This window comes from Sparus aurata, chromosome 4 (assembly GCF_900880675.1).
Source record: "Sparus aurata chromosome 4, fSpaAur1.1, whole genome shotgun sequence".
Classification (NCBI taxonomy): domain Eukaryota; kingdom Metazoa; phylum Chordata; class Actinopteri; order Spariformes; family Sparidae; genus Sparus; species Sparus aurata.
The window spans coordinates 40,599,958-40,623,348 of NC_044190.1; the positions used below are offsets into that span (position 1 = coordinate 40,599,958).

General features: G+C 45.9%; 1 protein-coding gene across 1 annotated transcript in view; it reads left to right on the forward strand.

Annotated features, from left to right (window-relative positions):
• Positions 1-3,801: 3,801 nt before the first annotated feature.
• LOC115579681 (cyclic nucleotide-gated cation channel beta-1-like) overlaps positions 3,802-23,391 on the forward strand; it is a 21,614-nt gene continuing 2,024 nt past the window's right edge. Inside the window, exons 1-23 of the mRNA XM_030413262.1 lie at positions 3,802-3,918; positions 6,326-6,452; positions 6,719-6,758; positions 6,862-6,913; positions 7,234-7,336; positions 7,448-7,467; positions 7,851-7,865; positions 8,849-8,948; positions 10,655-10,733; positions 10,820-10,898; positions 10,984-11,072; positions 11,159-11,216; positions 11,929-11,958; positions 12,114-12,174; positions 12,275-12,302; positions 13,895-14,013; positions 14,895-14,983; positions 15,374-15,511; positions 15,752-15,793; positions 16,978-17,079; positions 18,329-18,491; positions 19,154-19,217; positions 23,078-23,216. Of these exons, the coding sequence (XP_030269122.1) occupies positions 6,327-6,452; positions 6,719-6,758; positions 6,862-6,913; positions 7,234-7,336; positions 7,448-7,467; positions 7,851-7,865; positions 8,849-8,948; positions 10,655-10,733; positions 10,820-10,898; positions 10,984-11,072; positions 11,159-11,216; positions 11,929-11,958; positions 12,114-12,174; positions 12,275-12,302; positions 13,895-14,013; positions 14,895-14,983; positions 15,374-15,511; positions 15,752-15,793; positions 16,978-17,079; positions 18,329-18,491; positions 19,154-19,217; positions 23,078-23,216 (1,736 nt within the window). The 5' untranslated portion in view covers positions 3,802-3,918; position 6,326. The remainder of the gene's footprint in view (positions 3,919-6,325; positions 6,453-6,718; positions 6,759-6,861; positions 6,914-7,233; positions 7,337-7,447; positions 7,468-7,850; positions 7,866-8,848; positions 8,949-10,654; positions 10,734-10,819; positions 10,899-10,983; positions 11,073-11,158; positions 11,217-11,928; positions 11,959-12,113; positions 12,175-12,274; positions 12,303-13,894; positions 14,014-14,894; positions 14,984-15,373; positions 15,512-15,751; positions 15,794-16,977; positions 17,080-18,328; positions 18,492-19,153; positions 19,218-23,077; positions 23,217-23,391) is intronic.

Below are 23,391 nucleotides of genomic sequence, written 5' to 3' on the forward strand. Positions count from 1 at the left end.
CCCAGCTGTGAGTCCCTGAGTTAAAGCCCTCAGAGCCCAGGACAGAGAACAAATAATCAAACCTCTCTGGATTATCAGGAAGCTTCTGTGTCTTTCCTCCTTGTCTCATACTGCTCAGATCTTCAGACAGGATGAGGACTCGATCAGCGGTGTTTGGGTCCAGAACCACAGGAGTGTAGGAGACCATGTCCTTCATCTTGTTCCAGATGTTGAAGCTCAGGTTGCCCAGGTGTTTGGCCTGGTCTATCAGAGCTCCTGAGGGCAGCTGTGGATCCTCCAGCAGGGGGCGCTGCTGGACTCTTTCCACTGCAGCCTTGTAGTTGTGCAGGAATGAGACGTCTTCAGCTCTCAGCTCCTCCTCTGTGGCTCTGACTGTGTGTGAAAGAGCTGCTATCTCTCTGCTCAGAGCCTCCATCTTCTCCTTCATCATCTGACTCTTCTGCTCCTCTTCCTCCCTCAGTGCAGCCATCCTGGCCTCCTCTTCCTCTTCTAGAAACTGGTGCAGCTTCTTAAACTGATCCTTAATCTGCCTCTCTGTGTGTCGGGCCTGGACCTTCATGTGTTCTGCTGTCTGATTAACTCCAGTTTAACTTCTTCATAAAACCTTTAACTTCTCCTTTAAAGGCTCCAGAGTTTCCTGAAGTTTCTTCTTGTGTTGTCGTGCAGCTTCATAGATGGGTCTGAATCTGTGGTTGGTGTGTTGTTCTGAGTCTCTGCAGATGTGACACACCGGCTGCTGATGGTCCAGACAGAAGAGTTTGAGTTTCTCAGAGTGCCGACTGCAGAGATCCTCTGAAGCTCTCTGATCTCTCTCCTGTAAGAAGGTCACAGGTTCTTTAACGCCAAGTTTACAGGTGCTTGTTCCTTTGAAGATCTTCTCTTACAAACTGGACACTCTCTGATCTGTTTCTCTGCCCAGCAGCTCTGCAGACAGTCTTTACAGAAGCTGTGGCTACATGACAGGATGACAGGATCTTTAAAGACGTCAATGCAGACAGGACAGCAGAGATCCTCCTCTAACCTGGAAGCCATTTTGTCTCTGAGTGACGCTGTGAACACAGCAGACAGTACAGTCAGTGACAGCTCCACTTCCTCCTTCACTTCACTGAAGTTTACTTTCAGTTCTGGTTCTGGTCGGACTCACCTTCAGTGTGTGGAGCGTCTGCAGTGTTGTAGTTTCCTCCTCCTCTCTCCTGTAGATGAACTCGCTCAGAGGACGTTGTCACTTCAGTCTGAAGGTGGATCTGATCGTCTTTTCGTGGTTCTGTACCAAAGAGACACACACACACACACACACACACAGACAAACTGTTTCCTGGTTTGTCTCGTGTGAGTCAGAAGTGGGCGGAGCTTTGTCAGACATCTGCAGAATGCTGTTGGTTCACATGTGACTCAGGAGAGTGTTTCAGTCCAAAGTCCTGTAATCTGATATACTTGTTGTTGTTGATGGAGGGGCTGTAGTCATGCAGTAACATGCAGTTATTAATTGATTTGTGCCCATCTTAACGTACATAGCACACACACACACACACACACACACACACACACACACACACACACACACTGATGCTGCAGTTCACAGCCTCTCCACAGGGGGGCAGTGTGAGCTCATTGGACCTCAGATCCACTAATAACCTCGACCATGAAGTGACAGTTAACAGACTTTGTTCCAACTAAACTAAATAAATCAGATATAAACATTTCATAAAGTAAAGAATAATATTTAGTTTTATTGACACTCTGTACTTCAGATCCTCAGTTTACAATCTGTAGAAGAGTTAAAGTACATTTACTCGAGTACTGTACTGTGTGTCAGCACTACATTACAGTTACTTTACTTGAGTGTTTCCATTTTATGTAACTTCAGACTTCTTACTCCACTACGTTTGTCTGACAGCTTTAGTTACAAGTTACTTTTCAGATTACAGTTTATCAAAATACAGCTGAAATGATTAGTTGATAAATCAATCAGAAAAATAATTTTGAAGATTTACTTTAAATTATTTTAGTATTTAAGTTTTAAATTACAAAATACTTCAAACGTATAAACTTTTACTGTTGCTACTGTTAATGCAGGACTTCAACTTGACACAGAGTTTATTTACAGTAGTGTTAGTAATTACATCACAGTATTTTTGTGGTATTAGTACTTTGTATCAGGTGAAGGACTTCTGTAAGGATTTCTGAGTCAGAACTGTAAGTTTCACTTCACTTTTAAATTCCAGGTAGTTTGTCAGAATTTGTTTTTCAGATGCATCAGTTTCACTTGTTACTTGCTGGAACAGAAAACTAAAAATAAGTGAAGTCAAGTTAAAATAACTGATCGGAAACAAACCTGCTCAGGTGTTCTCAGGTCTGAGACCTGGCTCAGGTAGCCGGAGCACCTGAGCTCCAATCCTCTGTTTTGCTGACGCTGGATTTAACCCCGTTAGCAGATAATCCTGCTCGGGCCACATTAACAGCTTTAACCTGGAGCTGCTGCAATCTGCTCCCAGCTGGGCTGCTGGCAACGACACCGCAAACAAGACACACGTTCAAACTGCTGCAAACCACCTTAAAAACACATTCATGTATCGGTAAAACTAAAGAGAGAGACATAACTTTCTCTACCGGAGACGAAGATGTGAGAGAATCAGAGTCGACCAATCAGGATGAGGTTTACTGCTGAATACTTTAGACTGATTGTGCAAAACAAATGAAGTTGCAGCTGTTGAGCCTCGTCAGTCGTCAGTCACACCATCGGGTCTGAAGCTTTAATCCAATTTCTACATTAAAACAACACTCTCCGATCTCTCAAACCCAAACAGCTGCTGCTCCTCCCTCAGCCAGAACCACCAGAACCAGGTGACAGACAGAGAAGCAGTTCTGGTTCTCAGGCTCGCTTCAACAGGCCTCAACAAAATGTACCATCACAAATCACACATGGAAAGAGACGTGAGATAAAATCATCTAAATCAGGTACAGAAGTTAAACTCCAGGAGTAAACAGTTCTGCTTCAGTACCAGAACCAGAATCAGACTCAGCACTGACAGAGCGATGTGACTCTCCGGACTGGACCTCACCACCATCATCCAAACACCACATGAGGGAAAATCTGTTGGAAGAATGGTGTTCGTCCCTCTGGACTGCAGAGACTCGTAGACTCAATACAAGGACGATACATTATAATCTGGACCCGGTGTCGGAGGCAGCGACCCGTTAAAGCTGCTGAGTCATGCATGAAGCCAAAAAGCTGAACTTTCTAGCTATAAATGACCCAGTTCTGCTGTGTTGTGTGCACGTTAGAGACTTCCAGCGAGTTTAGCTCCCAGCTAACTTGAATACAGAATAATTTAATGGTGCGTCTCTTCTGGACTTTCCAAGTGTTACTGGACTGAATGGATCAGATTCTGACAGTGAGACGAGTCATGTCTCATTGTGACGCTCCAGAAGAAGATTTAACAAACTTCTTTCTCAGTATAAGTTTATGGGAAAAGTGTTTTTGGGGCCCAGCGCTTCATGTGATGATGTAATTTCACAGGTTGGCCCTACGGGTGTTGGTTTGAAGCCTGGCGCTCTTCCATCGGCGCTCGAGGCCCAAAGATGTTCTGATGCAATGACTACTGTTCGTCTGGAGCGATAGATGAGGACGTCTTGAGAGTCTCTGTTGATCCTCTGGCTCTTCTCTCCTCTAAAATAACCCACCAGTAGTTCTGTGATCCGTAGTCCGGTTATCCTGAGGTTGCCTTCATGTTTCAGGGCTGGAGAGTGTAATCTGCGTCCCACCCTCTCCCAGCTCGCTCTGCCCTTCACTTCCTCAGTAATCCTGTTAGCAGAGCTCCTCATAATCCTCCCACAGTGTTCAGATCGCTGCAGGTCTTCACAGCTTCTTCAGCGCCGCTCTGTGGGATGCTGCTGGACCCTGACTGAACAACTCAGGTAGGACGAGAGACCCCCGACACACAGACCACACCCACACCTGCCCCACACACACCTGCCCAGAGTCCGGCTCCATGGACGCTGCTGTGGAGCTGCTGCAGAGCTCAGACCATCAGTTTCAGCTGTTTGGTTGTTTTACACGTTTTTGTTTGGTTTTGGTGAAACATGATTGTTGATTGTGTTTTTGTTGATTCTATTTTCTGTCTGTAGAAACTGAGATTAAAGCACCAATAATGACTGATGAGTAATTTACCATGTTTTAGTTAAATTTAATTAATCAATAAGTTTGAACAGACGGACTCACCGGAGGAGACGGCAGGACCGGAGATAGGATACATGAATAATATCTCAGTCCTGCAAATGATCCCATGATGCAGTGTTTTGTTTTTTAAACGCTCCCATAAAGTTAAGAAAAACGACCTTTAAGAAGTGCTGACTCGTGTGATATACAGACGATCTGCAGCTTTAATATCATCTGATAATCCACCAAAGTGTTTCCAGTTTTGGGTTTAATAAAAGCGTTTATGTAATTCTGAGCTTCAGGAAACCAGAATTATTTGGACCGATCACAGTCTCAGTCAGGGTCGGAGGCTGTTGTATGTCGATGGTGACCAAAGTGCTGCGAACTCAGCAGAATACATGTTCACGTTGTGTGTTTCTGCAAAATATTTACATACGTGAATTTATATTTCTTTGTGTTGGGATCTTTCGTGTCTTCAGGTTTAGTTTTACGTAGTGAGGACGCGGTGCTTGTGTTCTGGTCGGGTTCAGGTACAAACACACCTGGTTACAGTCAGAAGAAGATGGTGTTTTGTTTTTAAAGTTTCTTGTTGTGGACGCCACAAACACGACGTCTCCGATCCAGTGCTCTCACACCTCCTAACAAACGGGCCCGGCAGCCCTCCTGCCTCGCTGTGACTCCGTCTCCTTCACCTCTTGTGATGAGGTCAGGTCATAAACATGCAACGTGAATGTGATGAACACGTATCGTACGAGCGGCAGTAAAGTGCGTATGACATGTACACATTTGAACCTATCAATCAGTATTAACTGCATTTAATTCTGGCAAACTTGACGTCATTCTGAGCTAAAATCTGAAGCTGTATGCGGACCAGCACCGGCTCATGTTTGTCCTTCCGGCACTGGAACAGAACTGAGTTTGTCGACACCCTGAACAACCAAACTGGACCCATTCAATTAATCGATACACTGAAAGTCTGTGGAACGAACAGGTTAACTTCCGGCTGACTCACTGGGCAATTCACCAACCAGCCAGCTGGACAAACACTAACTAGCTAGCTGACAGGTTAGCTTATTGTCCAGCTAGTTAAAGGTGCAGTATGTAAGAAATGGCTACCTGTTGAATTCATACTGTCCACACACAAGGGCAGCATATCACCAGAGTAACACTGACTGTGTTCTGTTCCATTCCTGTAGTAGCTGTTAGTTAGCTCGGTTAGCATCGCAGCTCGCCGGACTACCAGAGGAGTGTTGGTGTTTGGGACGTTTACACTGGAGCTTTGGATCGAGTCTTTTAGGCACAGAGCTAACTGGTTAGCATGCTAATTCAGTAGCTATCTCAGACTGTGACGCTCATGTCTTCACATGCTGTTGATCATTTTGTTTTAACACTTTAAACTAGAAGTCTGACATATTGCACAGCTACCTGTCTGATCGATGACTCGACGGCGAGCTCATCTGACTTCCTGGATGTTTACTGACAGCACTCTGTCTCAGACTAACTGAGCTCATCATCAACACCAAACTGGTCACCTGAATGACGGGTTACAAACAGGCTGATCAATAACTGACTGACTGGTTATTCAGCTGATGAGTATCGACTGACTAAAAAGCTGAGTAGAAAGTGCAAGTGACAGACCTGCAGCAGTATTAAAGGATGTACAGACGTGCAGTCCTGCAGTGACGGAGCTGCCAGACCTCCTGAGGCAGATTAGGGTCATGAACAGTCAGTGTAATCGAGGCTGACACTCAGCCAGACGTGATCTCAACACCATTAAGAGAAGCGGGTCAGTTGTAAATGCTACAGAAACAAGCTAATTAGCTTTGTTTTCTATTTGTTTCTGAGTCAAAAAAATTATAATTTTAATTTTGACTGGTTGTTTTGTCCCTGAGCTGTTTGAACACACATTTTTATTTTAAAGACACAACATACGTACATCCTCACCTTTGTAGATAAATGTTCATGTGACAGAGTCGTGAAATATCCAACACAAGGCTGCACTGGAGCTTCAGTCTCATCAGAAGGTCTCCAACAGCAGATGTACTGTTGCCATTGAATTATTAATGTTTTAATGAGTTCTATTGAGGAATATCAAACATCAAGAGGTTCAAACTAATTGTTAAAATCTCGACGACGGTTCAGTGACGCTGTGTTTGTCTGTCGCAGGATGTTGAGTTGGGTGGTCAAAGTCGTTCCCCAGCCGCCTGAGCCGCCGAGCAAAAAGGCCGATGAGCAGAAGGAGGAGCAACCGGCTGCTGCCCCGCCTCCTGTAGCAGCCCCGCCCCCTGCCCAAGTAAACCACGCCTCTTTCTGTTCAACATGAAACATCTGGAGCTTTTGTCAGTTTCAGTTGTGCAGCTTCTGTAAAAACTCTGCTGAAGCCAGAGGAACAAAAATGTTTTCACGTTTCAGATATTGTTACATTTTCTTCACTGCACATGTTTTACTGACTTTATTGACTTTAGAAATAAAGTTTCTTATATACACATAAATGTAACATGTGTTAGTAGATGAGTCCTGTATTATTCTAACTGCATCTTTATTTTGTCTGTTCAACAGGAGAAGAAAGTGAAATTTCAAGATGAGTGCACGACTGAAGGTGAGATCGCTCGCTGAGTGAACACACACGGTTCTGTCTGGTTCTGTCTGGTTCTGTCTGGTTCTGTTCTTCACACTAACGCATATCACTGTTTTATTCACAGCACCGAAAGCTGACAAACCCATGCAGGAAGCCCAGGCAGCAGAGGAGAACGGGTGAGTTCTACTGACATCCACAACAACCAGAACCAAAGTGATGACGTGGAATAAAATGTTTGAGGATGTTAATAAGGATGTTGATGAGCAGAGTGTGAGAGGTTTCAACACCTCAGTGAGATCATTATTATTATTATTATTATTATTATTATATCATCATTACATAAACACATTACAAAACAGCTGTGAGGTGAAGTCTTCTGGCTCTAGGTCTCAGACATTTGGACCTCACGTGTCTCCGTACAGATAAACATGAACATGATTTTCTGTTGGTCAGCAGAACAAAGTCAGTTGACAGTTAAACTCTTGTGTGTGTTCAGCCCGGCTGCTGCCGCTCAGCCCGGTGTGTTGCTGTGGATCAGCGGCGCTCTGCCTCAACCTCCAGTCTCACCGTTGCTGAGCCGGTCCAACTCGACCACCAAGGTGAGATCAGACACACAGACCCGGGTCGGGTTCTGCAGCTGAGACTCAAGTCAGGTCACCTGTATGATGATAGTTACCATGTTTCTCCTTCTTCATCACCGCCGACCGCAGGAGGAGAGTCCAGACGGCAGGTAACTACTGTGTGTGTGTGTGTGTGTGTGTGTGTGTGTGTGTGTGTGTGTGTGTGTGTGTGTGCGTGTATTACTTAACGATGTATTGATAAACAGGATCAGTAATCAGCTGGATGAGACTTCAGACTCAACTTTAACTTCTTGACTTGACACTTGACTTGGACCTGAACCACTGGACCGTGTTGATCTTGTCTCATTGTTGACAACAAGTCAGAACTCAAGTCTCTGACTGAACCCAGACTCGCTCCTGTGTCGGTACACTGAGACCAGCCTGTTCTGATTGGTTCTGATATCTGTGTGATAGTTTACTGACAGAAAACATCTTATTAACTAATTAAACATTGTGTCTGTTGGACGTTGTTTTCTCCTCCTGTGGACGACAGCAAACCTGAAGACGAGTGAGTAAAGACAGGAGACGACTTCCTGCCAGATACTGAGCTGCTTTATACACACACCAGCATAAAGCTTGCCAAATAGAGCGCTGCAGAGATTACTGTATGTAGCCAACTGAAGTTAGCATCGCTCTGGTTCTCTCCACACAAAGCCTGTGAGATTTATTGCAGTTATCACAGAAAATAATCTGTGTGTCAAACACAAGGTTCTGATCCGTCCAGGTTCTGTTCATCCGGATAATCTCCACAGATGAACGTAAATTAAATGTGTAGCAGTAAGAAGCTCATGTTTGCCTATATACAGATGACATCACGGTCACATGACTGAAACGTCACCACCACTAAGAGTCTTACTGCACAATTACTATCCAGGTTTTCTATAAACTGATCAATGTACAAGTTGTAAAGTCAGAGTTAGAACAGTGTGTAACTAAAGTGGGCTGAAAGACGGACTAGTGAGTAGATGAGTCTCCGTGTTCGCTGTGAGGACGTTTAATGTCCCCGACAACCTCTGTAGTCTCATTCAGACACTCGTTAGCAACCGCTAACTGTTTTTAACACATGAAGAGCTTCATGATTAAACTGTGGGACATTAATGATGGACTTTATGTAAAAACTCTCAGAGGCTTTGAGATTAGAGAACAGGAAGTGCTAACATGCTAACATGCTAACATGCTGAATGATTCCAGCCTAAATAAGACTGAACAGCTTCTTAATCCTAAACACAGACGGGCAGAGACGACTTTAACTGAGGAGATTTTCATTTTGTTTTCAGTCCTAATATTGATCACAATGTGATTCTGCAGAACTGAATCACAGACGTTCATTAAAAACCTTCCTGCTTTAAAAACAAACTGTCATTAGTGCTCATCAGGTTCAGATTCAGCTGCTGTAGTTCATCACATCGTCGACCTTCAGGCGTCTGAGCAGCCTGATGTGTCCTCTGGTGTTCAGACGTCTCTCACTTCTGTTCCTCTGTTGGTCTCCAGGAAAGGAATGATCGCCTGGATCGCTCAGGGTCTGGAGAAGGTGGTTCCAAAACCAGAACTGAAGAGCAAAGAGTCAGCAGAAGCAGAGCAGCCAGCCGAGGTACTGAAGCTGCTGCAGGACGACCTGCTGCAGATAAAGTGCATGAACACACGTGAAAAATCCAGACCCTACTGGACCCTTCTGGACCCTACTGGACCCTACTGGACCCTAACTACCCTCCAGACCCTACTTGATCCTAACTACCCTACTGGACCCTTCTTGAACCAACCTACCCTCCAGACCCTACTTGATCCTAACTACCCTACTGGACCCTTCTGGACCCTACCTATCCTCCAGATCCTACTGGACCCTACATACCCTCCAGAACTTACTGGACCCAACCTACCCTATTGGACCCTTCTGGACCCTACCTATCCTCCAGATCCTACTGGACCCTACATACCCTCCAGAACTTACTGGACCCAACCTACCCTATTGAACCCTTCTGGACCCTACCTACTCTACTGGACCCTTCTGGACCTTACCTACCCTCTGGACCTTACTGGACCCTACCTACCCTCCAGACCCGACTGGACCCTACCTACCCTACCCTCCAGATCCTACTGGACCCTACCTACCCTCCAGACCTCACTGGACCCTACCTACCCTCCAGACCCGACTGGACCCTACCTACCCTTCAGACCCTACTGGACCCCACCTATCCTACCCTTCAGACCCTACTGGACCTTACCTACCCTCCAGACTCTACTGGACCTTACCTACCCTCCAGACTCTACTGGACCCTACCTACCCTCCAGACCCTACTGGACCTTACCTACCCTCCGGACCTTACTGGACCCTACCTACCCTACCCTCCAGACCCGACTGGACCTTACCTACCCTCCAGACTCTACTGGACCCTACCTACCCTTCAGACCCTACTGGACCTTACCTACCCTCCAGACTCTACTGGACCCTACCTACCCTTCAGACCCTACTGGACCCCACCTATCCTACCCTCCAGACCTGACTGGACCCTACCTACCCTCCAGACCCTACTGGACCCTACCTACCCTCCAGACCCTACTGGACCTTACCTACCCTCCGGACCTTACTGGACCCTACCTACCCTACCCTCCAGACCCGACTGGACCTTACCTACCCTCCAGACCCGACTGGACCCTACCTACCCTCCAGACCCTACTGGACCCTACTGGACCCTACCTACCCTCCAGACCCAACTGGACCTCACAGGACTCTACCTACCCTACCCTCCAGACCCTACTGGACCTTACCTACCCTCCGGGACCTTACCTACCCTCCGGACCTTACTGGACCCTACCTACCCTCCAGACCCGACTGGACCTCACAGGACTCTACCTACCCTAGTCTCCAGACCCTAGTGGAGCATTCCTGGACCCTCCAGACCAACTATAACCAAATAACTAAGTCCAAACACTAGCACCTCTAAATCTCACTAATTGAAAGATTGAAACCTGAATCAGGACCAGTTGCTTCCTGAAGTCCGTCACAGGTGAGGGGTCCGTCTCTATAATGACATCATAGTAAACGATGCGTGACATTCATGTTCACCTGAAGCTGCATCAACTCCAGTCAACCGCAGCAAAGAGATGAAGAGGAAGAGAAAGTCTCCAGACTCCCTTAGAAAAACCTCCAATTTAGTGAGTTGTTGAGTTCAGAGAAACGTTCTTATCTTTCAGTGACGAACTGTTATTGATCCGTGTTGTCTCTTGACTTCAGCATGTGTTACAGCCTCAGTACCTCCTGCATCCATAATGTGACCTTGTGTGTTTGTTCCTCCTCAGGTGCAGCCGACAGCACCGACACCAGCAGCACCAGCAGCAACACCTGAACCAGCAGCACCTGTGACACCTGTGACACCAGGTGAGAATCTAAGATCTGAATATTAAATTCAAACGAAGCTTCAGAGATTCAGATCAGACGATCAGTAACAGGTTGGTTTGTTTCAGCTGCAGAGCCTCAGGTGAGCGCTGTGAAGGTGGAACCAGAGCGAGAGGACAAGACGGACAACAAGCCTCCTCAGCCCAGGTGTGATAAATGTTCCTGTCAGAGCGACGGAGGACAACCTTCCTGCATGTGGATGTTTTCATCGATGTGTGTTTGTGTGTGACAGTATGATCGACTGGATCAAACAGGGGATCGAGAAGGTGGTTCCTCAGCCGGAGATCCACCCGAAGACAGACGCTCCTGCTGCATCTAAAGGTGCGTTCAGCTCCGTGTGGAGCTCAGGTCATCACACCTGGTGAGACAGAACAAACATCTCTAACTGTCCCTGCTTCTTTGAACAGCAGAGGCTCCGGCACCAGAACCTCCAGCAGCACCCAAACCGGCCGCCGACACTGAGAAGTAAGATGTGGTTCAGTTCTGATGTTTCCAGGAGGGACATGTTGAAATGTTATCTTAAAGAGACTTTAACGAGGATCTTAATGAACTTTTAGATTTACGGTTTGGTGATTTATTGGTGCTGGATTTAATCAGGAGCTGTAATTAAGAACAAATCTGAGGTATTAAACCTTTTTTCCTTCATGATACATGTTACTCTGGGAACATTTGAACTTTTCATCAAGATCAACATTTTTACATATAAGGAGTTAATAAAACATGATGTCATCATCCTGCAACATTTAACAGCTGAAACAGTTCATTATAAGAGAACTGTGAACTTTATAATCATCATTCATTGTTGCTTCATTTAGCAAAGTTCTGCTTTTCCTCTGAAAGATTTGAATCTTGTTGATGTCCCATGTTTCACTTTGGGCTCAGAGTCAATAATCAGTGATTAATTATCAGTGTCAGTTAAACTGAGCTCAACTCAACAAACACAACAGTAAAATCCTGCTTCAGTCTGCAGGGACACTTCACTGAGATCACCACTTTTAATACTTAAAGTTAATCTTTTTCGTTACACTTTAAACATTTAAAATTCAGGACTTTTATCTCAGTAAAGTATCTGATTACTTCCTGACCTGAGCTGCAGCAGAGAGCTAACAGAGACTCTGTCTTCGTCCTGAATCTCGTCACTTCAGTCAGACACTTTTGTGTTTTGTTGTATTTGCAGGTCGTCCAAAGAAGCCGAGCCACAGTCCAAGTACGTCCATCAAACATTAGCATTAGCATTAATTAGCATTAGCACACAGATATATGACACAAGCTCCAGGCAGCTAGCATCACATCTGACACACTGACTGCCTGCTGATGTTCTGAACCTGATCCGTGTGATTCTAACCCTGCTGTGTTCGACAGTGTGGTCGGCTGGATCTTAGGCGGGATCGAGCGCATGTTGCCTCAGCCGGTTCAGAAGCAGGTGAGCTGCTGCGACACTTCATGTCTCATGTGTGATGTGAACAGTAGTCAGGATCAGGCGTCACTGATCATGTCGGTACCATATGTGTCTCCTCCTGCAGGACTCAGGCGGCGACGAGGTGCAGAGCAGTAAGTACGACCCGACCCGCACCGACACCTGGACACGACTCACCATCAGCAATGATCTCTGGGTAGTGGAGGGCAGCTGGCTTTTACTAATATACAGATAATATATACAGGTAATATACAGATGTTACAGATGTGACATGTGGGTTCACGTCTGGAAGGAAAAGCTGGAAACCATGACACGGTTGTGTCGTGACCACAGGTGTTCATGAGCAAGGCATCGAACACTGACGCTTAGTTATTTAATTTACAATATTTAAATTCCTTCTACAATATCAAAAAGCTTTACAGCAGCTGAGAATCCTGTTTCTGACCTCCAGAGTTGAAACTGAAGTGAAGTTGCTCTCACTGCAGCTTGTAGACGCACGTACATTGATGAACTCATTGATTGGTTGATGGGTTTCCTAGCTGTGTGCTGATTGGCAGGACTGGTGTCGGTGCTGAGGCGGACTCTAACCCGGCTGCTCTTCTCCTTCTGTTTCAGGGGGAAAGGCGGCGAGAGCCCCTTAAAATAAAAGGAGATGAAGAGCTGGACAGAGTCGCTCACACTGACACTGACAGCAGCAGAGACCGACTGAGGACAGACAGACAGACAGACAGACAGACAGACAGACAGACAGACAGACAGTCAGACAGACAGACAGACAGACAGACAGTCAGTCAGTCAGACAGACAGACAGACAGACAGACAGACAGTCAGACAGACAGACAGACAGTCAGACAGTCAGACAGACAACAGTCAGACAGACAGATGCAGCAGTTTGCACACAGTGACATGATCGTTCAGTCCTCTGATTGTAAGAAGCTTTCAGTTGTTTTTTGCAAAGCTTTGATGCAAAAATTAAGATTTTCTCCACCAAACAAACGAAGATGAATTTATATTTGATTGTATTTGTGAGATTTTCATACCAGGAACATGATGTATGATCTCATACATCATGTTCCTGGTGTTCTCCAGCAGTGAGAAACACTCAGCGGATCATTAAATCAAGTCTGCAGCTGCTTCAGTCTGTTTCTGTGGACGACGACACTTTATATCACCAGGAGGAGGACGGAGATAATGTTTGTGTGGACTGCTCCTTTAACCCTCCACACTGCAGCACAGTGACCTCAGGACGTCTGTGATCTTTGTGCTGTCGTCACACTGACTCACTTTAGTTTAGTCGCAGATCTGAACTCAACTTTTGCTTTTTTAAGGCTTTTGTGCTGAAATCTAACAGGCAGCTGATTCATGACAATAAAGACATGGATTAAAAAGAAAGTGACTCTGTTGTTCAGTGTTTTCATTGGTTGATAAACCTGAAAGTGCACAGAGAAGGAATCAATCAATCAATCAATGAGTCGATCGAATAATCCGTAAAGGTTCAAAACAGATTTTTTTGTTCATTTGTTTTGTTAAATTTATATGAAATCAGATTAGACTTAATTAATTAATTAATTAATTCTTTGATAGAATAATAAAATGAGCCGTGCCAGAACAATGTGAGAACCACACAGAACCATCAGAACTGGTGGCTGATGTACCACACACACACACACACACACACACAGATCTACAGAACATCCTCAGACTCTTCCTGCCATCTGGTGTTCAGTCAGCATCGTGCAGCAGAACACGGACCTGGTGCTGGAGGACGTGGAACCGGACAAAGACAAGCAGGAGGTGAAGAAGGAGTCAGAGGAGGAAGAGAAGCTGCAGCCGCCGAAGGAGACGGTGAGTCTTCTTCACTTTCAGAACCAGTGTCTGTGTCACGATTACATCCAGAACATGTTCTGTTGTGTTGATGCATAATCTTTTATACCGGCCCAGAGAGGTGAGAGGACATACGATCTGTTCAGAACCAAACCTGACATTTCCATATTTAGATTGGACCTGAAACAGAAAACTGAAAAATAAAACACAGACATCAAAAATTATATTTACATATAAAATAATCACTTTGTTTTGATATAAACTTTATGTGTTTTTACGTTGATTTAGTGACGGTCCTGATTATTTTCTTCATTTATTCAAAGCTAACATTAGCTAACATTAGCTAACATTAGTTGACATTAGCTGTCGCTACATAGCCTTAGCTGTGAAAGCTGAGATTAGTCAACATTAGCTGTGGTAGATGACATTAGCTAACCTTAGTTGTGGTAGCTAACCTTAGCTGTTATAGCTAAAATTAGCTAACATTAGCTGTTATAGCTGACATTAGATAATGTTAGCTGTTGTTAGCTAATGTTAGCTATTATAGCTAGAATGAAGACTTCAGGTGGGCGCCTAGAAGTTGTATGCTAGCTGTTCTCTTGTGTGGAAATTCCACCTCTTCAACACTCAGAATACCTATTTAGCCTGCTAACATGCTAATAATGGCACAATGCTAACCAGAGTACATTGAGGATACTTTGGTGGCACTGTGGTAGTCAGAGAGGTGCGATCGCACTTTTACCATGTTAGCTACAATAACATCAGTACTGTTACATTTTAAAAAGGTACAATATATATACTATATATATATATAGTATATATACATACAATAATATTACACGACACAGATTTTTCCATGTGACTATAATTTGAGTGAGGTTCCTCTCTGTGATTGGTTGCAGACAGAAGATGCGGGAACCCAGATGGACCAATCACTGGACAGCATCAACAATGATGCTGGAGAAGCCGTGTTGGCTCACCTGGAGGAAAGGTTAGCGACTTATTAACTTTGTTGCCCTTGTCTTTCTCTTTCTGTTTGTTCTTTTCGTCCCACAGGTGAACCGATGCCTCGTCTCCACATACAGTAGTTCTGATCGTAGCCGAGGACGTCAGTGGTTTATGTGTTTAGGCAGCACAGCGGACAGATTACTGGTCCTGGTTTTGTCCCTAATGCCCCCTATGCATAGAAAACAAAGAACATTAGCCTCTCTTCTTTCTGTCTGTAAATAAATGTGTTTCCTCGCGTAGAACATGACGAGTGAATGTACGTTTAAAACGAGGCGTAAGTGAGATATTGACTTGTTGGGTAACGTGTCGTTCGGACATTTATATGTCTTTCTCTTGAGTTTTGTCAAGTGTCTGAGTCTGTCGTGTGTTCCAGACTGCAGCAGGAGCGTCTGGAGGCGGCTCGTGTTGCAGAGGAGATGGCGAGGAAAGCTGCAGAGGAGGCCGTCCGGCAGCTGGAGGTGGAGCACTCAGCCAAGATCGTTATAGAAACGCTGCCAGAGTCCAACGAGCAGTAAGCCGCACACACACACACACACACAACACATGATCATTTATACAAATAATGTCCTGTCAGAACCACATCAGAACCCTGTCAGAACCCTGTCAGAACTTAGAGTCCTGCCTCCTCTGTGTTGATGCAGCACTGTATCTCAATACATGAACATTAGTTTTCACGACCATTTTAGGATCTATTTAGTTTATAAGTTTAAAAAGTTCGTCCCGGTTACTGTCTGCTGTTTGTTCCCCACAGACTGCCCAACATCCTGGAGGAGGAGAATGAGGACGACCCAGAGTAAGTTCTGACCCAGCGACAGCTAACTGCTCATAGCTCCTGCAGCTTCCACTGAAAGTGACGCAGCCGGTTCAGATACTTTCATATAACGTCCACCTGTAACTGAATCCAGTATTTATCTCCTGACTCTGAGGTTTAGGCGTTCACAGACTGACTTTAAGGGAAACACTCAGAATGTAATCCTTTTTAGGCAGAGGAGTCACAGTCCTCACAGTAAAAGTAGAAGTACTGATTCGGCTTGTTTACTCCATTAAAGTAATAGATTACAGTCTCTGACATGTACTCAGAGTACCAGAGTAAAAAGTCTCCCTCTGAAGGACATTTGTGGTCAAAGCTAACTGAAGCTCACGTCATATTAATAGAATTCAAAGACTATTAAAGTTAAAGGTAGAATCAGTAGGATTTGTCCCAGCTGTTCCTGAACGCACCACATAGACAGTTGATTGTTGAGTCTCATTCCCAGGACGTCAAATAGACACATGTTGGGTTGCTAAAGCGTCCCGAGCAGCAACAAAGAGAGAAAATCAGAAACTCTCTGCAGATACGAGACACTAACACGCCTTTTCTCCACATTCCAGTCTCCCTCTCTGTCTGTTTACGCCTTCTTACGGCTTTTACGTCTTTGTCTCGTCTCGCTGCGTCTGCCATGCGTGATGTGCTCTGATTGGTCCACATCAGTCTGCTGATGCTGGGAAATAACAAGAATCCAGAATTCACCTCAGATGCATCAAACTAAAGTAACGAGGCTGTTCTGAAGCTGTGAGGAGGAGAAAGTTCACATGTAGAGAGGAGAAGTCACACAGATACTCAGAGTACACAGACAGGAAACATGTACTGAAGGAGAGTAACTGAGTATTTGTACTTTGTTACTTCCCTTATAGGCCTTGTCACATTAGCGAGCCTGACCGTCTTCACTCAGAAACACTCAGAAAATGGAGATCTAGATCTCCAGTTTAGAAACAAAGATAGTTTCATAATTGGACCAATCAGAGCGTCTGTAGACGTCAGCAGCTCCACCGTCTTCACGCTGTGACGCCTCAGGAGGAGAGCTGTGATTGGCTGTGAGGACTGACAGTCTCAGATGGATGCTTCCTCTTTAGCATCTCACTGCTTTCTGACACGATGAGCTGAAGCGTCTGACAGCAGCTCTCTGTCTTGTTTGTCCCTCGCTGCACACCGTCCAGGCTGCAGAACCTGCAGGACAGTGAGGATAGTGAGACCGCTGCAGACAATACGAGTCCTGCTGGGACAAACAGAACCTCTGTAGAGGAGAAACAGTCAGACCAGTGAGACAAAGACTCCCATCCTGCTCCTGATCCGTTCATCTGTCTGATGTAGTTAGATCACATGATGCTCTAAAGAGGCTCTCTGTGAGAATCTCTGAGAAACCCAAAGTATTGTGGTCTGGGTTGCCACTTCCTGTGCTTGTTCTTCAGCACCGTCAGGTCCGCTGGGCTTTCTACTTCTGGCTTTATAGTGTAAGCTGAAGTCCTGCTCTGCTCCTGCTCCTAATAGAGGCTGGTTGTCAGAACCGGACCGGACCTTTGCTGCATCAAGAGTTTCTGGCCATGAAAATCACAGAAAATCAGGATGATTCACATCTTTGGTCCTAGACTGTCTGTGGGGACCCTGCAGAACCTTCCCCAGGAGACACACCGGGTCCAGAACCACTAAACAAACACTGATAGATTAACATGACTGCTTCAGTAGCTTTGCAAGAGCAGATCCACTGGTTCACAACCAGAACGTCCAGAACTTAACTGAGAAGGACTTCAGTCATCAGTGAGCTCATCATGTAGGTGTTCATCAGGTCTCACAGTGCCGGTGCTGTTCCAGGACCGGCACCGCAACAAATACCACATCTGAAGACTGCAGTTCTTATCCCATGCTGAGCCCAGTCCAGTTCTGATTCTCCAGTTCTCTCAGACTGCGGTCGCTGCTTGGTTCTGTTCCTTGGTTCCCTGTGAGGTCCTGGAGCAGGATGAATTATGATGTTCCAGAAACAACACCAGCACACAGATATTATATTTATAGATATCATCAATGTGTTGCAGGTGAAGGGCCGCTCCACGAGCAAACTGTGTTGTGCTAAGCTAAGCTAAGCTAAGCTAAGCTTCCTTAGCGTTAGGTTAGCTAGCAGCCTCAGCAGGTCTGCTGCATGTTTTCTGCTCATGCTGAATATTTAAACTTTGTTCTGTTGCTTTTTGTCGACTTTTCTCTTTGAATCAGGGCAAAACTCAACAGGTAGGATTTTACATCTACAGTCAGTAACGTTCACACACACACGACAGAATCCTGCAACTGGACCTGAGAGAGTTCTTTATGACTCAGTAGTTAAAGTTGCAGGAAGTGCAAATAACCAGTGAAACATATCGACCCCGACATGACGTACATCTGGCCGTGATATAAAGTGTGCAGAGACGTTCACGTCCACCAGACGATGAGTGACTTCAGTGTTCGTCCTCGTCGTCCTTCAGAATCTGTGTTTATTCTGCTCTTCTTCTCTCTGTCCTCACTCCTGCTCGTCTTCACCAGGTGTCTGGTGGACGTCTGTCCGGCTGAAGAGGAAGTCACTCCTTCATCGACAGACGTGGAGCCGGCCTCGGAGAGGAGAGACCTGGAGAGCCCGGTCTCACAACCCGTCATCCAACAGCCAGAACCACAAGATCCAGAGGCCCCGAGCAGCGACACGGATCAGGTGAAACTCCTCAGAGGTTTCTTCATACCATGACCACGAGCCTCCTGTGTTCTGATTGGCTGGATGGTTATTTCATCGTTATGATCGACTCATCTGATCCTCAAAGCTGATCGCTGATGTTTCCATCCTGCAGCTCGTCCTCGGGTCTGGACCGTGAACCAACAGTTAGACCCGACCGCAACGGTTTATCACAACTTGTGTCTCAGTTTAAAGCTTCAGTCAGAAACAAACACATGAACACATGAACGCTCCTCAGAGAGACGACTCACCTCCAACAGTGTTAGAGATAAACTCATCGTCTGTTCAGGGCTGCGTCTTTATGAAGTCGAAATTATGAAGTCAACTCAAATAAAAATACAAATCTTCTTCAACATTTGAGGAGAATATATCAGTCACTGATAGCTGGACTCTGGTTCCTGCGCTGTGCGGGTCCAGTATGAGTTCTGACAGGATGTCCTCATTTCCACCGTTTTGTCTCCTGTTGATGATGTCATCACTCACATCCTCCTCGCTCGTGTCATCGTACAGCCGCGGTTGCTAAGATATTGTTGTCATGGAGACGAGACAGTTTATGTTTTAATGTTATAGAAGTGTAGTTTTATTAAATGACAATGACGTGTGAAGAGAATCAGATAATTATTTCTTTCTTCGTCTTCTCTCAGGCCGGTGCAGCAGCAGCAGCAGAAGAAGAAGAAGAAGAAGAAGAAGAAGAAGATGGAGGAGGAGGTGAGAGCCGAACGTAACTTCTCTCAGAACGGCTCTTTTGACCAGCGACACCTGAAGGAGCGACAGATTATAAATCAGATTCATATTTGATGTGTTGCACGTTTTGTATTTCAGAATAAACACGACTGATTGAAGATTTAGTGGCAGTAAAGATTTACTCATCCATCAGCACTCACCAGATATACTGCTGAACTTTATTAAATCCATGGGACCGTGTAAAGATCAACATACAGAGAGAACTTAATGTTCATCACTCATCAGTTATTGGAGCAGTCAGGTCCTGTGAATTTAATAAGATGACTGTATTGATCCATGAGCTCAGTGATGTCAGCACCATGTCGTCTTGTATATTTGAGTTTCTTCTTCTGTGTTTCTGGACGTCGTCATCTCGTCTTTGACTCTGACTGTTTCTCCGTCCAGTTCCCGACATTTGCTCTCCGATAAAGAGCCTCCTGCTTCGATTCCCTCCCGCTGCCGAGTGTCTGGAGAGCTGCAGGAAGCTGATGCGCGACCACAATCTCGCTCCTCCCAAACTGTCAGTGCCGACCCTGCCGCCAGAGCTCGCCCTGCTGACCCGGGAGCTGTCGCAGCTCCCTGCACAGGCCCACCAGTGCTGCATGAGCATCGCCAGCCGCTTCAGACGCCTTAACTCCAACTCCCAGGATCCTCAGCAGCCTTAGCCCCGCCCTCCTGCAGCAGACCCCTAGAGAATCCTCATAGACGCCTCCTGTTTGTGTAGATCTGAACCTTTACAGTGCCTAACAAACAATAACACCCTCTGCCTCCTCATCATCACTCCCATCATGCTCTGCTGCTCTGCACTGCTTCACCACGAGCTGCCGGCTCACCACGCTGCAGGTGAAGCTCCAGGAGGTGAATGTCTGTCTGTTCAAGCTTTAAGGTTCATTTATCACAGTTCAGTCACAAGGAAACTCACAGAGAGTCTGAAACATGCAGTGAAAACCAGCAGGAAGACATCGAGAAACAAAACATTAAAACACGTTCAGAAACATGAAGAGAAACTAAACTAGAAGTTTTAAAACAGACGAGACCTGAAGTTGCTCCAGACGGGCTGAGTCGGACCTGCAGGTTCTGGAGTTTGTTCCAGATGTTTGCTTCATAATAGCTGAACGCTGCTCCTCCATGTTTAGTTCTGACTTTAGAGGGACATCAGAGATACGCAGTGACATCAGGGATACGCAGTGACATCAGAGATACGCAGTGACATCAGAGATACGCAGTGACATCAGAGATACGCAGTGACATCAGAGATACACAGTGACATCAGAGATACGCAGTGACATCAGAGATACGCAGTGACATCAGAGATACGCAGTGACATCAGGGATACGCAGTGACATCAGGGATACGCAGTGACATCAGAGATACGCAGTGACATCAGAGATACACAGTGACATCAGAGATACGCAGTGACATCAGAGATACACAGTGACATCAGAGATACGCAGTGACATCAGAGATACACAGTGACATCAGAGATACACAGTGACATCAGAGATACGCAGTGACATCAGAGATACGCAGTGACATCAGAGGGACTTAGTGACATCAGAGGGACTCAGTGACATCAGAGATACGCAGTGACATCAGAGGGACTTAGTGACATCAGAGGGACTTAGTGACATCAGAGGGACTCAGTGACATCAGAGATACGCAGTGACATCAGAGGGACTCAGTGACATCAGAGGGACTTAGTGACATCAGAGGGACTTAGTGACATCAGAGGGACTCAGTGACATCAGAGATACGCAGTGACATCAGAGATACGCAGTGACATCAGAGATACGCAGTGACATCAGAGGGACTTAGTGACATCAGAGATACGCAGTGACATCTGAGATACGCAGTGACATCTGAGGGTCTCAGTGACATCAGAGGGACGTAGTGACATCAGAGGGACTCAGTGACATCAGAGATACGCAGTGACATCAGAGATACGCAGTGACATCAGAGGGACTCAGTGACATCAGAGGGACTCAGTGACATCAGAGGGACTCAGTGACATCAGAGGGACTTAGTGACATCAGAGGGACTTAGTGACATCAGAGGGACTCAGTGACATCAGAGATACGCAGTGACATCAGAGATACGCAGTGACATCAGAGGGACTCAGTGACATCAGAGGGACTTAGTGACATCAGAGGGACTCAGTGACATCAGAGGGACTCAGTGACATCAGAGGCACTCAGTGACATCAGAGATACGCAGTGACATCAGAGGGACTCAGTGACATCAGAGGGACTTAGTGACATCAGAGGGACTCAGTGACATCAGAGATACGCAGTGACATCAGAAATACGCAGTGACATCAGAGATATGCAGTGACATCAGATGGACTCAGTGACATCAGAGGGACTTAGTGACATCAGAGGGACTTAGTGACATCAGAGGGACTCAGTGGCATCAGAGATACGCAGTGACATCACAGATACGCAGTGACATCAGAGATACGCAGTGACATCAGAGATATGCAGTGACATCAGAGATATGCAGTGACATCAGAGGGACTTAGTGACATCAGAGGGACTCAGTGACATCAGAGGGACTCAGTGACATCAGAGGGACTCAGTGACATCAGAGATACGCAGTGACATCAGAGGGACTCAGTGACATCAGAGGGACTCAGTGACATCAGAGATACGCAGTGACATCAGAGGGACTTAGTGACATCAGAGGGACTTAGTGACATCAGAGATACGCAGTGACATCAGAGGGACTTAGTGACATCAGAGGGACTTAGTGACATAAGAGGGACTTATTGAAATCAGAGATACACAGTGACATCAGAGATACGCAGTGACATCAGAGATACACAGTGACATCAGAGATACGCAGTGACATCAGAGGGACTTAGTGACATCAGAGGGACTTAGTGACATAAGAGGGACTTAGTGAAATCAGAGATACACAGTGACATCAGAGATACGCAGTGACATCAGAGGGACTTAGTGACATCAGAGGGACTTAGTGACATCAGAGATACGCAGTGACATCAGAGGGACTTAGTGACATCAGAGGGACTTAGTGACATAAGAGGGACTTAGTGAAATCAGAGATACACAGTGACATCAGAGATATGCAGTGACATCAGAGATACGCAGTGACATCAGAGATACGCAGTGACATCAGAGATATGCAGTGACATCAGAGGGACTCAGTGACATCAGAGGGACTCAGTGACATCAGAGGGACTCAGTGACATCAGAGGGAGTTAGTGACATCAGAGGGACTCAGTGACATCAGAGGGAGTTAGTGACATCAGAGGGACTCAGTGACATCAGAGGGACTTAGTAATATCAGAGGGACTCAGTGACATCAGAGGGACTCAGTGACATCAGAGGGACTCAGTGACATCAAAGATACGCAATGACATCAGAGGGACTCGGCGACAGCGACTGGGTTCAGAACTTGGCGGTCCTAATGTTCATGTCTGATGGGTCGAGCACCTCCCACATTGAGGCCCGTCACGTCCAGGATCCTGAACCCAGGACCGTATTCTAATGATGCATCAGTGCTGACAACAAACTTCTAACAGCTTCAGTTTATTCAACAGTTTTAATAACGTGAGATATATTCATCATTACACCAGCTCTCACGAGAGACTACAATCTAAGATCAGACCAGTTGATTTCTCAAGTACATTTATATTTTGTATTTATTGATGAACCAGTCACAGCTGTTCACACGATGTCGACCCACATCCTCACTAACAGACACGTGGACTGCGTCCAGCAGGTTGTCAGAGCTTTCAGCCTCCTCTCATGGTCTTCTTCGGGACTTTTGTCGATCAATGTGTTTCCTGTCGTCCAACCGTGGGTTCCTTCTCCCACTCTGCTCAGGTGGAGGTTTGGGTGGAGTTCCGGGGCTGACGGTGGAGGGTGTGGATCAGGACGGCCTGAACATCCCCCAGATTATCACAACCCCAGAACCAGGATCCAGTACTCTGACTGTCCCCGGCAAGCAGCAGTCAAAGCCCAGGTAACAAACACCTCACGCCTCACCTGGAGGGAAATAAGATGAAATGATGACGGAGAAACATAATTAATGTCATCAGCAACAACACAAGCTGGTTTTAGTAAACAGCAGACTCAGGACAGGCTGACAGGAAGAGCTCAATGACTGACTCCATGTTGAGGGAGAAAATCTGTGAAGG